Genomic DNA, 17,334 nt, shown 5'->3' on the forward strand with positions numbered 1-17,334 from the left:
TATCCCTAAAGTGGCTCCTATTACTTCAAGGATCAAATATTAAAATCCTCTGCTTGGCTTTAAAAACCTTTCACAGACTGTACTGTACTTCTTATTCTTCAGCTCTTCTTTTAACTTTCCCTACTGTACATACTCTAAAATTAAGTAACTCTAAGGTTAAGTAACATTGATCTTATTGCATTTCCTCACCCACAACACAATCTCTTAACTTTAGACATTTTCACTGGCTGTCATCCATTCCTGGAATGCTCTCCCTCTTCATCTCTTATCTCCTGAATTTGACTTCCTTCAGGTAACTTCAGGAAGACTCTTTCCCAATCTTCTTACTGCTAATGCCTTCCCCCAAGATTATCTCCAATTTATCCTATATTTATCTGTGCATAGTCATTTGTGTGATTTTAGATTGTGAGATATATTTTGGTTTTGTTTCCTTTTTTTTTTTTTAAATGACATTTTCAGCACAGCACAATATCTGAAATATAGCAGGCATTTAATAAATACTTGTTAGCTTGATTTGACTAGGAAACTAGCTAGCATTTGTTAAGACAATCCTAGGGAAGCACAGTTTTGTATCCAGTGAAAAGAGCCTGGGGATAAGGAGGGGAAAACTTTGATTTCCAGTTCCAGCCCAATCTCTATCCAGATGTGAGATCATGAGAAATTTATTGAATCAATTCATGCCTCACTTCTTCATCTCTAAAATGGAATCAACAAGCTACCTCTTTCTCATTTCTGTATATACTTTTTAGAGATATAACAAGTATATGCATGAAAACACTTGAAGACTTAAAGAAAAGTTACTAAGAAAGGGACGTTTGTTTACTAGTAACTTTATATTTTGAAAAAATCAGTTCTGAAATCAGACAAGATGGAAGCCTCACCATTGATGATTTTTTTTAAAAATCTCTTTGAGATACAGACTAGGTAGCTCTTGAAAGCCCATCTTTGCACCTATGCAGTTGTCCTTCCCAAAATGTACTTTTCTTTTTGCCAGCCATGAGATAGTAATAGAGAGATGGAAGAACTATGATCAATAGGCTCCCATCTCCCTCAACCTTCAGTAACCAGCTTTTTTCAGCGGGACTTTTGCTACAAAAACTTTATTTCTGGCAACAATAGAAAAGGGATACAGTTGCATTTTATCTCTTAGATTAATACTGCAAGGGCTGGCAACTAAAAACTTTACCTTCTGACTTGGATGCAGTGCTCATTTATTTGGAGATGCTAAAAGGAAAATAAACAGCTACCCTTCTCTACTTATCCATGATGTCACTTTGATAGTCACTTTTCTGGCCAAAGCTGTCATCTTTTTTTTGGCGGTTTTTGGACAGCTAGCTCCTTGGCCTTCAAGGTTTAAGGAGCAATGATCCTCACCATACAATTTATTTCCACGAGAGTGAGGAAGCATCAGAGATTAATGGATGAGATGTTACTTTGAGAATCAAAAGACTCTTTTCAAGGTTTTAGCCAGTCCTTGCTGTGTGGTCTTGTACAAGTCACTTATTTAAATTTTCCTGTTAATAAAATGAAATTTTATACTTATCCTGAATGGAATGTTGAGAGCATGAGTGAAAGAGGGAGTATGGAACAGTGGCAAGAATCCAGAAGACCTAAATAAAGTCTTCATTCTCATACTTACTACCATGTGACCCTAGGTGAAACTGCTCTTGAAAAATTCTCTGTGCTCTAGAGAAATTAATCATCTAGGCCAGGGGTCTTATAAACTACAGTCTAACGGTCTAATCTTATATGATCTAAGAATGATTTTTACATCCTTTATTCTAAAATTTTAGCTCTCAGAGTCATACAAAAGCAAGCTGCTTAGACTATGGGAGTTTGCTAAATCTTGATCAAGATCAAGGGTTCTTAATCTGAGATCCATGAGCTATAAACAAATGAATGAACAAACAAATAAGTAAAAGAGAAAAAAAAGACAGACATATAGGAATATAAAATTGTATTTCAATATAATTGGTTTCCATTATAGTCCTATTATATTTTATTTGTTTAAAGTAAAAATTTAATTTTTTTTATTTAAGTAAATTTAGTTAAGTAAAAAATATTAAGAGAAGGGACCCATAGGCATCCCCAAAGTGCCAAACAGGTCCCTGGCATAAAAAAGTTAAAAAAAAAAACCTGATCTAATGATTAAAAAAGGAATTTGCTGCAAAGGGTTAGGCTAGGTAAAGAGAAGGCTCACTCATTCAAAATTGTAATAAAGAAAGTATGAAGAATGGGATCAAGGAGCTTTGAGATATACAGAATACATATAGGAGCTCAATTAATGCTCTCTCTTCCTCAGTGTGAGGTGAGATTCTCATATTGGGAAAAGGAGTTTAAGGGAGTGGGGACTGAATAATATCAGAGGCTTGATGAGGGAAAAAGAGTTTATAAAAAATAGTGTTAGTAGAGAGAGAGGTGGATAATTTACTAAGCAGGACTAAAAGGAATGCTTACTAGAGAGTAAAGAAAAAAATGAGCCTGAATACGACCTCAGACACATACTAATTGTATGATTTTAAGCAAGTAACAACTTGTTTGCCCATTTCCTTAATATTGTGCTTCATTTCCTACATCAGATTCCCTCATCAATCAACACATTCAATGGCACTTATTAAACACAATTATATAATATTATGCTGTTAAATAAAATTACTTTTTTAAAAGTGGTCTCTGCTTTCAAATGAGCTGATATTTTTACTAGGATATCATCACTATTTTCCCAGATTAGTATGATAGGCTTTAGTTAGAATATAGTTCAGATATAAAATGACCGGAGTTTGTTATCTACCTATTAATAAGCCGGATCTTTCCAATGTATGCGTCAGTGAAATTGTGATGGGGATGTTATTTTGTATATTTCCAGCAAGCTTCTGAAGATCCAATGCCTGGAGAGTGGAAATTGGGAGAAAGGCAGCTGCATCCCAGTGGTGTGTGAACCACCAGCTCCTGTTTTTGAAGGCATGTATGCTTGCACCAATGGCTTTAAGCTGGGTAGCCAGTGTGTACTCAACTGTAACGTGACCAGTCAAAGGGTAAGGAGAACCATTTGAATTTTGTTTAGAGTAAGATTATTCCCAAACCATTCTGGACAATTAGAAAATATAGAGAAGTTCCCTGGAGGAATGGCAGCATGTTGAAAAATGCTTTTCTAAACAGATGTATTAATATTTTAGAGGCCAAAAAAAAAGCACATGGCGTGGTCTGTCCAGAGGTAAATAAATAACTTTCTTAAAAAATTGTCAGACACTTAACCTTAATTGCCTCAGCAAATAAAAAAAAAAAAAAATTGTCAGAGCAAGAAAAATGTGATGCTTTTTATATCAAAGCACTTCAGATGTATGGCAATGAAAAGAATGAAAGGTGGTTTTATTGAAGTGTAATGATAACTTACTATACATAACAAAGGACTCAAAATATGTAGATATATACACATTATAGTTCAGTCAATTCAGCCACGTCTGACTCTTCAGGATCTTATTTGACGGGTGTTGTTGGTATAGGTGCTGTTGTTTGGGACAAAGACACTACAGTGATTTGCCATTTCTCTTTACAGATCTTTTTATAGATGAGGAACCTGAGGTAACCAGGGTTAAATGACTTGCCTAGTTCACAGGGCTACTAAATGTCTGAGGCCAGATTCTGCATAAAAGAGATCTGAATAAGCAAGCAAGCAATTTTTACAGCAGAGCTTAAAGTGTGGTCTGACTTCGTCCCAAAAATTTGGTCCAAGGGTACAGAAAGCAAAAACCACAGTCTTATCATGACTGTGTAGTTGAAGTTAGTTTTATTTTAGAAACTTTTCAAATACTAAACACTTATGTGGGAGGAGGTTGGAAAGAGTCATATCCACCCCTTCTTTCCTAACCCATCTCACCTCTGTACTCAGAGCTCCCAAAGGTCCTTTAGGAGTGAACCCCAGAGAGTGAAAATGAAGGGAATATGCCAGATTACCAGAGTTCAGCAAAGCTGAAATGGTCCAGTTAGGCTGCCAGGCTGAGAGAATGAGTGAGGGGCCAGAGCCAGGTAGGATTTTGAAATGTTGCCCCTTTCAGGGTTATCAGATCCATATCCTCCATCCAGTTGTTGACCTAATATGCTTTTGTGATTCCATGAGGCTAGCACAAGAAAGAGTGACCCAGCCATCAGCTGTCATGATAAAAGAGGAGAAGAGAGACTTGGCCAGATTGGAGGTCTTGCTTCTAGTGGGAGTGGGTAAGCAGGAAGAGATGGAGTAATTTCAGGATGACAGGGAGAGAAACAGTCATGAATAGAGTTCATGACTTAACCCAGCAAGCCATTTTGCATGTGTGTACTCTTGGTTATAGGGGTGGAGATCAGGTCAGTATGGATGAATCCATACCAAGAAATCATTGATGTTTCCTTTCTCATTGTTCTATATTTTATGGCATTTTTCTTTTTCAAATTGACTTATCTCTGTTCCTAATTTCCCTCAGTACCATATAAGATCCTTGAGGGCAAGAAATATTTCTTTTTGCCTTTATACCTCCAGAGTCTAGCAAAATGCCTTGTACTTGGTAGGCACATAATAATTACTTGTTGAGACAGTGAATGAAAAATTAGAGCTGTAACTACTCTACTTATGATAGATCAGTGATAAATAATAAGTAATGCATTTATAAAAAGCTTACTATATATGAAAATATGAGTGATCTACTTCTATTCAAAAGAAACAGTTAATTATGATTAAATTTCAAGGTTAAAAATGAGTTTGCCCTTATGTATCTTTCCTATCATCTTATGAATTATTACTTTGTCTCAGCCATTTGCTATTACTGTCTGCTCTTTATTTCAACAAACGTTTTTGTGAAGAATTCTTAATAATGCAAATCTTTGATATCTTTTATGATTCTAGATACCCATAACTTGCACTAAAGAAGGGTTATGGACAGAAGAATTTAAGCTGTGTGATAATCTTCAGGGGGAATGTCCACCACCCCCAGAGCTGAATTTAGTGGAATACAAGTGTGAACAGGGATATGGAATTGGTAAGGATGGGAAATGATGCTGAATTATGACTTAAAAATTACAACAAAAAATTTTTAAATCTTTTATTAAGCCTGGCTGGAGCTGGAATCAGATCTGCTGCTTTCCCCAAGGATTTGATGGAAAGTCATGCTGATTCTTAGCCGCTTCAGTAAAAATGAAATTTATGGTGAAATTGTTTTCTTTTTATTTTTCTGCACACATAAATTTGATTGGGCTCCTTGGATGTTTGCATCATGTCTGGTCATTTTACTAACCTCAAGCCACGTGTCTGAGAAGCTTCTGAGTAATGATTTGTATTTCCAGGAGCCAGAAAGAGAAAAGACAACTGATTATACCTATTAGTAGTGTTCCTCCATGCTTTCTGCCACAGTTACTGGAGCGGAGAGTTCTTGGAGGGACTATTTGATAATACAACTCTTGTGTGACTCTTCAGCTGTCTTTCTCTACAGGGGGCTGAGAGCTGGAGCCTGCGGGCAGCCTCTTATTCAAATCATTGCAATTAAAGTTCTGTTTAGCCAGGTCTGATTTATAGAGATGTTGGAAAACCCAGAAGGCTTTGAGTCAGCATTTATTGGCTGCAACTGGACCTTTTAGCAAAGGGATGATGTCTATGGGAAGCACATTAAGACTCTATTAGTTCTATGGACTTCTCTTTGCAAACTATTTTATTTTGTTAGACCTTTAGACTGCACCAAATTAGCCAATTAGAATTAATTATCTTATATGAGTATGGTATTATACTAAGCTCTGGTTTGTTGAAAACATTTTATTGTTCTCCAGCTTTGGGGATCATAACGTTCAAGTCAGTCTCTTCACTATGATGGTGAATGGCTTTGTGGATAATAATGTTCCATTAGAAGGGACATTGATTAGTGATAAATCCAGAAAAATAGATTTCTTAGAGGAGAATTCTCTTATACTTGGAGATTACAGATCCTCAAAGTCTCTTAAATTATTTATTAAAATATCATACTGATGTAGTTTCAAAAGAGCATATAGTAACTATTTTGAGTTGAGTAATTGCAAATATGGCTCTAGAATCATAAGAAACTACAAACTTCTGTGAGGGGGAAAATGGGACAACCCTCAAAGAGCATGATTTATCGTTCAGTAGAACTTTAGAAAAGAACCAGCACCATAAAGTACCCTGGAGTTTTCCCTTTTTGAGTCCAATTCATTTTGAGAAATTAGTTCCTTTTATCTTTTACTTCCAAATGTGGCAGTCCATAGAGCTGAAATATGTGTCAAAGGCATATTTTTCTAAGTTTTTACTTGGAAGTGTCCTTGTAAAACTAGAAGTCATTGCTTCCAAGATGAAAAAAAAAAATAGAATTGAGAATGGAGGAATTTTCAGATTCCATTGTGAATGATCTGATAGTGTATTTGTTTGTGTCTTCCTCTAGGTGCCATGTGTATACCATCCTGTATAATCCCCCCTAGTGATCCAGTAATCCTGCCTGAAAACATCACTACTGACACAGTGGAGCATTGGATGGAACCTACCAAGGTCCAGGTAAGGAGAAATTTCATTTATGATTAGGGGAAAGAACATGCTAAATATTTTCAAAGAATGAGGGATTTTAAAAGAGCTCCTGGGTGAATCTGAGAGATTTTTAGAGGATTTTAAAATGAAATAATGAGCAGTGGGATGTTTTTGCTCTAATAGATAACAGGGGCCGAGTTTAAGTTGTGCCTCTGACACTTATATCTTAATGGCCCTACAAAAATTATTTCACATCTCTGGACCTTCCTTTCTCTGTAAAATGAAGAATTTGAAACTTATGACCTCAAAGGTCCCTTCCAAGTCTAAATGTAAGATACTGGGAATAGGAAAAGGCTGATGGCTTTCTTAGTAACAAAGGAACAAAAAATGGATATGTAACCCCTGGGGCTATGACACTGTGTCTGCTCTCTCTCTCTCTCTCTCTCTCTCTCTCTCTCTCTCTCTCTCTCTCTCTCTCTCTCTCTCTCTTGCCCCTTTGCTTTGTATCCAGGCACATAATCCAACTATAAAACCTAGTCTCTAGTAAGAGAAATACTTGCCTCTCTTTTCCTATGTTCTTTCACTTGCTTATCTCCAGCCCAACATATTATTTATAGCTTAAGATTTTGGAGTTGCATCTCCCAAGGGAAAGAATAAAAAATATATTCAATGCACAATAGGAATCAGATAGAAGACAGATGTTTTATTCAAACACATAAAAGAAATGCTAAACACCTAAAGGCAAAACATACTTTGAGAAAATAGATTAAAACAGGGTTGAATATCCTACCATAATTACTGTTAAAATCTGTTAGGAAACTGCCACTTAACAGTCCTTAGAACATAAAGCATTTTGCAGGACTGCTGACTAGACATTTTGCATTTTATCTTTGCTCTATAGTGTTTTTCTCAAAGAAGGGCTCCTTTTATTGGTAGTCATCTTCTTTCTTTTTTAAAAAAATAAATGAAGTATTGTATTTTTCTCAATTATAGTGAAAACTATATAATAAAAGTATTTTTTTAAAAACTGAATTCTAATTTCTCTATCTTCTCTCCCCCCCATTAGAGGAAGCAGGCAATTTGATATATGTTACACATGTGCAATCATGAAAAAAAACCATGTTTTTATATTTGTCATGTTGTGAAAAAATTTTTAAAAAGTACACTTTGATCTATGTTCAGACTCCATCAATTCTTTCTCTGGAGATGGAAAACATTTTTCATCATAAATACTTCAGAATTATCTTGGATCTTTGTCTTAATCAATTAACCTAAGTCTTTCACAATTAATCATGAGACAATATTATTGTTTCTGTATATATAGCATTCTCCTGGTTCTGCTCACTTCACTCAGCATCAGTTCATGTTAAGTCTTTCTAGTTTTTTCTCAAAGCATTCAGCTCATCATTTCTTATAATACAAGAGTATTCCATCACAATCATATACCACAACTTATTCAACCATTTTCTAATTGACAAATATCCCCTCAATTTCCAATTCTTTGCCTCAATAAAAAAGAGCTACTATAAATGTTTTTGTATGGATATGCTATTTTTCTGTTTTTTTTTTTTATAATTCTTTTTGAGATATATGCCCAATAGCAATATTACTCTATTGTTTGACAAGGACATGCAAAATTCAAAAGCTTCTTGAACATAGTTTCAAATTACTCTCCAGAATGGTTGGATCAGTTTAAAACTCTTGAGAACAGTACATTAGTATTCCAATTTTCCCACATCCCTTCAAGCATTTGTCATTTTTTTCAGTCATATTAAAAATGACTAACATGATAGGTATGAAGTGGTGTCTCAGAATTGTTTTAATGTATATTTATCAAAGCACAAGTGAGAGAATTTTTTCATATGATTATTGGTAGCTTTGATTTCTTCAGCTGAAAATTGCCTTTCATATTCTTTGTCCATTTAGCAATTGGGGAATGACTCATATTCTTATACATTTGACTCAGTTCTCCATACATTTGAGAATTGAGATCTTTATATGCTATTTCCTGCTTCACTGCCTATGCCCTCCCCCCATTTTCTGCTTTTAATCTTCATAGGGTGTTGGGCCTGAAATCAAGAAGATTCATCTTATGAGTAAAAATCTGACCTCAGACACTTACTAGCTGTGTGACCCTTGGCAAGTTACTTTACTGTTTGTTCAATTGCCTCATCTGAAGAATCTGAAAAAGGAAAAGACAAACCATTGTCATGTCTTTGCAAAGAAAACTCCAAATGGGTTCACAAAGAATTGGACATCACTGAAAAATGATCAGACAACAAACAACAAAAATCATAATTATACATTTTATATCACATCACGCTCTCTTTCTCTTCTTTAGTCATAAATTCTTTCCTTATCCATAGATATAACAGGCTACTTGTTCTATATTCTCCCAATTTGCTTAAAGTATCACTATGTCTAAATAATTTTCCAATTTTGATCTTATCTTAGCATATAACATGAGATGTTGGTCTATGTCTAGTTTCTGCTGCTCTCATTTCCATAAGTCTATTTTACTCAATGATTCTAGGACTTCTAAAATTCTTGAATTTACGAGGTTGCTGCCAAAATGAGTGACATTTATCTTGAGATTGTGGCATAGTAACTTGTTTAGGAAATAATACTAGCTTAAGTAACTTATTTGTGGAAAAGGCAACTAATGGATTAGGGACAGGCTCATCTAGTAGAGCCACATAACATTAGTTACCATGATGTTTACAAGCCCCATCATAAGCTTTTCATTGGAAATTTTGTGTTGCATGATGTCTCTTGGAGAATTAAAGGAAGAGAGAGCTAAATGGAAGCTATGTCTCCTTTTAATTGAAGTATCATGATTACTGATTACTGATATGGGCTGGGTTAGGAGCAAAGGATCCCAGTGATCTATTTCTCCTATTCAGTGGTCCCTGAGTGTAGCATTCCATAATTTCTCAGTACCACACCATTTCAAGGTATCAGATGGCCAGAAGCACTTATGAAGTTCATTATCTTTGATATATCCTAGTGCTAAGCCAACACCTATGGGTGGATATATCAAGAAAAGGAAAATATGACCCTAATTAGATGTATAAAATTAGCAATAGGAAAATTAGATGAGGGTGATTACTATGAAAGGATACAGAGGAAGAGAATGAGGGATGATAGAAGAAAGAAAGAAATTAAAAAAAAAAAAACAACAACTGAAAGAGAACATGAAAAGCAATAGAGAGAAAAAACCAGGTTTAAGGAAGTGGAGTAAAAAGTTATCAATCTTAAACTTATCAGTGATTTGGCTTAATTTTTGGGCAGCTGGATGGTTCAGTGGATAGAGTGCCAGGCCTGGAATCAAGAAGATCTAAATTCAAATTTAGCCTCTGATATTTATTAATTGTGTGACTTTGAGCAACTTCACCTGTTTGCTTCAGTTCCTCATCCATAAAATGAGCTAGAGAAGGAAATAGCCAGACTTCCCTGTCTTTACCCAAAAATAAGATAGAGTCAGACTAAAAATGAAAGAACAGTAATAAAAACAACCTTTACGTAGGTTGAGAGTAGTAAGGTGAGTCAAACTTGAGAGAGGGCAGGGTATTAATTGCCTTACTAGTCTATGTTGGCAAAGGAAATGCTGGATCAGCTGTTTCCTTGGAGGAACCAAAAAATTTTAGTCCCTGGAGGAGTCATGTTTCATTCATTAAAAAAGAAAAAGTATAGGAAAAAGTTTAGAGACTGGGATCACTCTATCCATCTATACACATCAATCACATAAGATTTCTTTCAAAGATTTATGTCAGAACAGAAGAACATAAGCACTTGCATGTCATTCATGTTGGCAAATGATACAACAATCACAATAATCTGAGAGGAAAAAAAAAAGAAAAAAGTTCCCTCCCTCTTCTTTCTTCCCAGCATTTCTTACTAGCAATTATTCCTAATACCATTGTGATGTAAATCTGTATGGGTACATTATTGGATACATTGGGTTAGATTGCTAGTGGGCCAGGATTGAGAAATCATAATTGGTATAACTAAATGAAGGTCTGAGAATAAGTGAACATTCTATTATATCTACTATACAAATGAAACATATAAGATCTCTTGTACATTTTAAATTCTAATGAATATTTTCTTAAAGATAAGCCTATCAATTACCTAAGAAATAAAATTTCATCTCAGTTACTCCACTTTTCCATGTTATTTTCCATGCTATTTCCGTCCCTACTCCTACCCTACCCACAACTCTTCTCATACATGTTCATAAAAGCTAGTATTATTCCTTGTTTTTCTTTATAAATTTGAGGTATAATTTTTGTTGCATAATATTTACTTGAGAAATGCCATTCATATTCTATCCCAAAAGTTAGTACATTGGTGACATGATCAAATGAAAACAACATAAGTCTTGGAATCCAAAGGACTTGGTTTAATTCATAGGTCTACTACTTAACACCTTTTTGACTTTGGACAATTCTAGGATCTTGGATCTGGACATTACCTTTGTGTACCTTGGTCTCAGTTTCCTCATCTGTTAAAATAATAAAAAAAAAAAGTGGTGTTAGACTAACACCAGGGCTGCTTTCAGCATTTGAATTCTAAGATGAAAACATCTGGTGGAAAAGAATAATGGAAATCAACTTTACCATTATTTTTTATTGTGATCATTTTTTCATAACATATACTTTCCCTCACATTTTCAATGTTATGGTCATATGTCACTTTTTCTTTATGTATGGTAAATTATAGCATTTGAGCATTTATCTACTTCCCACAATACAGACTAAAATTGTATGTTAGCATTACTCTATTACTTCACGTTTCCATTTTGAAAGGAAGTAATTAATATAACCTATAAAAGCTCTACAGTGCAAGAGAGAGTTTTAGGAGAAGCTTTCAATGGACATTGGCCATTTTCCACTTTAATATATTCATTTGTTAACTCAACCAATATTTAATGATTGCCTAAGTGCAAATTTAGTATTTCAAAATCAATAATTAATTCAAATACTTTTGTTCTTTGACAATACCATAGATGGATTACCTCACTTCTCTAGTTTGCTCTCAGGCCTCTCAGTAGTTTTTCTGATTATCTCTGAGACAGACATGATTCTCTAAGTATCTATCCCATAAGGAAGTTATAGAAAGCAAAAAAAAAAACAAAACTGAACAGGTTTTATTTATTGCATTATTTTCCCATTCTGTAGTACTATCATCATCTTTATCACCATCAGTGGGATTTTTAGGGGAAGCATCTATGGGGACTTGAATAAATGAACTTCTTAAATATATCCTGACAAGTGTTCACCTTCTTTATTAGTTTCTATTAGTTTTTAATCTTTCAGAAGACTTTTGGTACAAGCTAATTATCCCTTAATTAAAAAGGATAGGTCTTAAGTATTTTGTGAGTGGGGAAGAGAAGAAGGAGAATAATAAGATTACAATTCATTTACTATTTCTTTTGCCGTGGGATGTTCTGAAGCGAATCATGGTATCACCTACAGCTTCCATTTAAAAGAAAGCCATTGTTATAGGCACAGGTCACATAAAGTCATACAGATGACACAATTTTGTAATAATATTATTAATGTAATATGGACAAAGCTAACTGTAAAGACCACTATAATCTTCTTTGGTCAATTCCCTAAAGGCCAGATCTATTCATCTCTGTCATTCCAAGTGAGTCTTGTGACTTCTTTTGTGTTTTTAATTTGCACATGGAGAGATGAAAAATTTTATACAAACAGTTCACATGACTTTGCCTCCTTCCTTAGGAGTCCTTTATGACTGGTGACTCTTTGCTTAGGCCCATCATATCTCAAGGAGCCTAAGTTCACATTGAATTAATGTGAATTAATGTGAAATCAAATTCACATTGAATTAGTATTGTTATATATACATATACAGACACACATAAACACACAACCTTCAGCTTAGAGACAGAAGTAGCAGATTCTCTGAGACATAAGGGTGATTGAGTATCTTCCCCTAGTGCCCTCTCATGTTGGATGGAACAATAACTACAGAAATATGTAAGGAATTGTTTGTGCTTGGTTCTTATTAATAACAAGATCAAGTGATAATGTCCAGCAAACTCTCTGACAATTAAAAATAGCAATAATATAAATTAAAAATACATTCTGAGCAGCCAAAGTTGAACTATAAATGTTTTACAGTGAGCCGAGTCTAAAATAAATCTGAACAGAGTAGAGCTACTTGGATAGAATTTCCTAAACAGAAGGCAGGTCTTAGGTATCAACATTTGACAGACCTTTCAGTTTTCTAGGGAAGGGAAAGAAGGGGAGGACAAAAGGGAAAACATCTGCTATTTATCTTTTGGAAGTTTCAGAACATAGGGAGAGAAAGTAAGTAATTGTTTTTACCAGAGATCACCTGATTGCTAGTTTAATACTTACCAGGAGCTAGTAAGCGCTCTTCCAATCTGTGTTTCAGTTCTCTGAAGCCCAAAGAGCCAAAAAGTTGGGAAAACTTTCAAATTGTGATATTGAGACATCCTCTATCATTTTTATTATCTATTAGCAGCTCTACACAATCTTCTCACTACTCCACCCACATAGGATGATAGAATTAGGACAGAAATTGGCCTTAGAAATTATGGAGTGCAATTTCTTTATTTTATAGATGAGGATACGGTAGTACAGTTTACCATACATAATTACTTGTCCATTGACAGAGAGCTACTTCTCCCACCTCACCATTAGGCTCACAAAACTGTCTTATCAGAAGCAGGTAGGCTCTTTTTGTCCTTTTGTTGAGGGATGAAAGAGAACCCTAACAGCAGGTTTTTGTGAAAGAATTTGCAGTCCCCATTTCCAAGCCAGGTTTTTTTTTTTTTTTTTTTTTTTTTTTTTGGGGGGGGGAGTTCATTTACACTGAGAAGCCGGGGCTAAGGAGCTATCTCCAGATTAATTGAGGAATTAATCAACAATGAATGGTAATTATGCCCCAGGCCAAGACCTCCAAATAAATTGTAGGTAGGGGAGTTTCCCCTGGGAATCAAGTAGGAAGATGGGAATGCTCCCAAAGATCAGGAGGGGTTGAGATTTAAGGTTTTTCCAACCCAGGTCCACCCCCCCCCCCCCCCCCCCCCCAGCCAAGGATCAGGGGTACACAGTTCCTGTTGAAGAGGTTCAGCTCCCCTTGATTCCCGGTGGTCAGGGAGCCAAATAAAGAGGTCTAGGGCTGTGTCCCCAAATGATGAGGTTTGGTGCAAGGCAAGGAGTTATGGGAACCCCTTTGGTGGGTGCAGAGGTCCTTCATAATGAACCTGAAAATCTAGACTGGCAAAAAGAAGTTTATAGGCATTGAGAAGTCAGCCTTTGCTATGCATGAATAGAAAAGCTGAATTCCGTGGTGGCAAGGTCCCGACAGAGGGATATAAAGTTGTTAGTGGAAAAATCCTATCTTGGCAGAGAAAGTGAATAAGGTCTTGTTAGGGAAATAGGAGAGAAAAATAAAGAGCCAGTAACACTGAAAGAGACTATCATTTCAGCAGGCAGAGGATTGCAGCTCATGACAAGGGGACAGAGAGGTTCCTTGGCATAGCATGCTAGATCCTCTGCAAAGAGATGAGTTTAAAATTGCCATTTTAAAAAGGAAATCTGAGATAAAAGTTTCAACTGAATGAGATTCTCTCAGTGCTGTCACTGCCCCCAGGTTTAGATGAAACCACTTATTGGGAGTGGTTTTGAGCCAAATTTCAGCTTAATAGGGGTCAATAGAAATCTAGATCTAACCTAAATGAGATTACTTCAACTAGTACCACCAAAAGAAACCACTTTATCTTGATTCCCTGGGGTTAGTCTTTTACAGAGGCAGGCTTCAAGGAGAATCCTCCTTCAAGGAGCTTTTTAAATGCTTTATCTTATGGCTCACCCCCAAAGTCAGAGAGACAAAAAGAAAAAGTTTTGAGGCTCCCCTCATCACTATTACATCACTTTGATCATTTTTTTGTCTTCTCCCAGTCCTTCCTCCTGTTCTTGAAAAAAAATCCTAAACCTGCTAATCTGTGCATTTTTTTTTTGGACTATTTAATTCTTATTAAATAAGAACATCAGTAACATCTTGTTTGGAATACCTATTATACACACACACACATATACATATACATACCCAATGCATATAATACATGTAATAATATATAATATGCACTAATAAATAAAATATAATACATGTGTGTATAATTAGCTATATAGAAAAATGGATAGAGCATCGGCCTGAAGTCAGGAAGACTTATCTTCCAAATTGCCTCAGACACTTACTAGCTATGTGACTCTGGGGAAGTTACTTAACCCTGTTTGCTGAAGTTTCCCATATGTAAAATGAGCTAGAGAGGAAATGGCAAATCACTCCAGTATCTTTGCCAAAAAAAGTCCAAGTAGGGTCACAAAAAGTCAAACGTGACTAAAATTTACTGATCAACAGCAATAACTACATATACACACAAACATGTGAAGACTTTCTCAGCAGAATGAATGGGTGAGAACCATTTTATCCACTGGTTATAAAGGCAGCTGTGGAGCACTTTAGAGCTCGGTCAGACTTCAAAGTTGCCAAGGTCATCCCCTACAATCCCGGGCCATTGACATTTGGGACTTTTCTTTTGCTACTGGACTCAGATGACTCTGAAAGAGAGAGTTAAGCTGATAATTGGAAATCTCCACCTTTCTTAAATCCAATTTACATACAAGATATCACTCATAATGTCATGGATCCTCTTTGAAAATGAAGGATGAACAATAATAGCAACAATAACAAACTATAGAGACTTTTTTCCCCTAAAATTTTAGGAGTGAAGTAGATATACTTGATACCTTGCCTTCAGACAAATTGGCATTTTGTGCCAGCCCAATAGGGAAGAGAGAAAATGTTGCCCCAAGGGCTGGTACTTTCATAGATTATGATAACATCTCCACAAACAACCAATCATTAAACAAACCAATCGTTCCCTTAAGTACTGACAGGTCAAGAAAGCATATTATTGAATGTTAGACTTTTAAATAACTAATTTTGTTTAAATATCAGTAGTTTGCATTTTTTGATTATGTGTTGCCAAAAAAATGGTTTACTTGGGGACAGCTTTAATAGAAAGATTAGTGACATTCAATGAAAACAAAGCAAGAGTTTGTAAATGATTGAGCTTACAAAATTTCAAAAGTCTGTTCTCTTAGTACTTAAAATCTGTTCTTTATCTTCTTTCCCACCCTTTAAGTGTAATTGCAACCCAAACATGTATCTTTGATTCTATTCCCTTTCCTTTTGTCCTTTCCTTTTTCTCCTCTCTTTTCTTTCATATTTTCATTTAATCCCATTCAATTCATTCAATATCAATTCTCTTTAATAATTTTATTCATTCAAATTTATTACCTTTATATAATTGATTACCAAATATGTGTCTCTAGTCAGTCCCACTATATCTTCTGAGCTTCATTTCCACAGTTATTGAAGAAAGCATGGTAAAGTAAGAAATTTACTGGCTCTGGAGTAAGTAATTTTACCACTGGCACTTATCTATGTGATCTTGGGCAAGTCATTTGACTCCCATAGACCTTAATTTTATTAAATGGAAAATATGGCAAAACTGAGGGTTGGACTAAATGGCCTAAAAGTTTCATTTCAGCTTTAGTTGTCTGGATTTTTTTGACTCCTATTTGCTTATAGCACATATACATGTGGATTTTACATTGTCATTTCAAATTCAAAATATCCCAACCTAGCTTATTGTCCTTTTCTTAAACCTGTTCCTATTTATGATTACTGTTTCTTCTTATGGTGCCACTATACACCAGTTTTCTATATTTGTAAACTTGATATTTATTATTTGTGATTCTTCTCTCTCTTAACTTCATCTCTCTAATAAAAAGAACAAGATCCATTTTCTCATTTCTCTTCTGGAGTGGTTTGGTTATTACAACTATACTGCAGTCAATTTCATTTTATTGTTCTTTTCTTTTACATTGTGCAGTCCTATTTATCATTTTCATTTTCTATTTAATTTGCTAAATCAACTTATATAAATCTCTTGTCCCTTCAAGTTCTTCTTGTTTATTATTTCTTATGGTTCAGTAATGTTAGTTTGCTAGTTTCACTGAAACAGAGAGTGTATAAAAAGAAATAATATAAAATAAGGTTAAAAGTTAAATGAGAATCATGCTACAGATAGCTTTAGGTGACAAGGTGAAGAACTTGCAGTTTATCCTGTTAAAGATTTCTAATTAAGGAAGGGACATGATCAGGTCTTTATAGTAGGAATATCAATTTTATATCTATATGTAGGGAAAAAAATAGAAAGATGAGAAACCAAACTAGGAAAAACCTATTGAAAAGCTGCAGAACGTAAAAGGAAGTATATGGGGGGATGGAGGGAGGAGAGAGGCAACTACAGGTGGTGAAGCAGGAAACTTTTGGATTGGATTTAAGGAGATGAATCTATCTCCTGACTCCATGGCTTTGTACAATTATCCTTTGCAAACTCCAGGCAATTGTATCTCCACACAATATTCTCTCTTTTCCTATCTCTCTCAGAATTTCTAATCTGTAAGTATCTGTTGGAAGCCAATCCCATAACACACCACCCTTCCCCACCCATCCCATTGTTGGCACTTTCTGCCTCTTGATGTTGCTGTTTTAAAAATACTTAAAATTACTTAATATTATCTTATAATAAGAGCCAATGAGAATATCTAGCATTTATATAGGGCTTTCAGCTTTCTGATATCTCATTTTAACCTCCTGACAATATCAAAGAGGAGAGAACCAGGTGCTGTTGTTATTTCTCATTTTACAGCTGAGCAAACTAAGGAAGATTTAAGAAATTTAGATCTCAACCTTTGTGCCTCAATTTCTTG

At 35.2% G+C, this 17,334-nt stretch overlaps 1 protein-coding gene across 1 annotated transcript in view; it reads left to right on the forward strand.

The window, feature by feature from the left end:
* Positions 1–17,334, forward strand: part of PAPPA2 (pappalysin 2) — a 363,317-nt gene that overhangs the window by 278,738 nt on the left and 67,245 nt on the right. Inside the window, exons 17-19 of the mRNA XM_003767459.3 lie at positions 2,867–3,035; positions 4,877–5,009; positions 6,414–6,523. Of these exons, the coding sequence (XP_003767507.1) occupies positions 2,867–3,035; positions 4,877–5,009; positions 6,414–6,523 (412 nt within the window). The remainder of the gene's footprint in view (positions 1–2,866; positions 3,036–4,876; positions 5,010–6,413; positions 6,524–17,334) is intronic.

Source organism: Sarcophilus harrisii, chromosome 4 (assembly GCF_902635505.1).
Source record: "Sarcophilus harrisii chromosome 4, mSarHar1.11, whole genome shotgun sequence".
In the NCBI taxonomy this organism is placed as follows: Eukaryota; Metazoa; Chordata; class Mammalia; order Dasyuromorphia; family Dasyuridae; genus Sarcophilus; species Sarcophilus harrisii.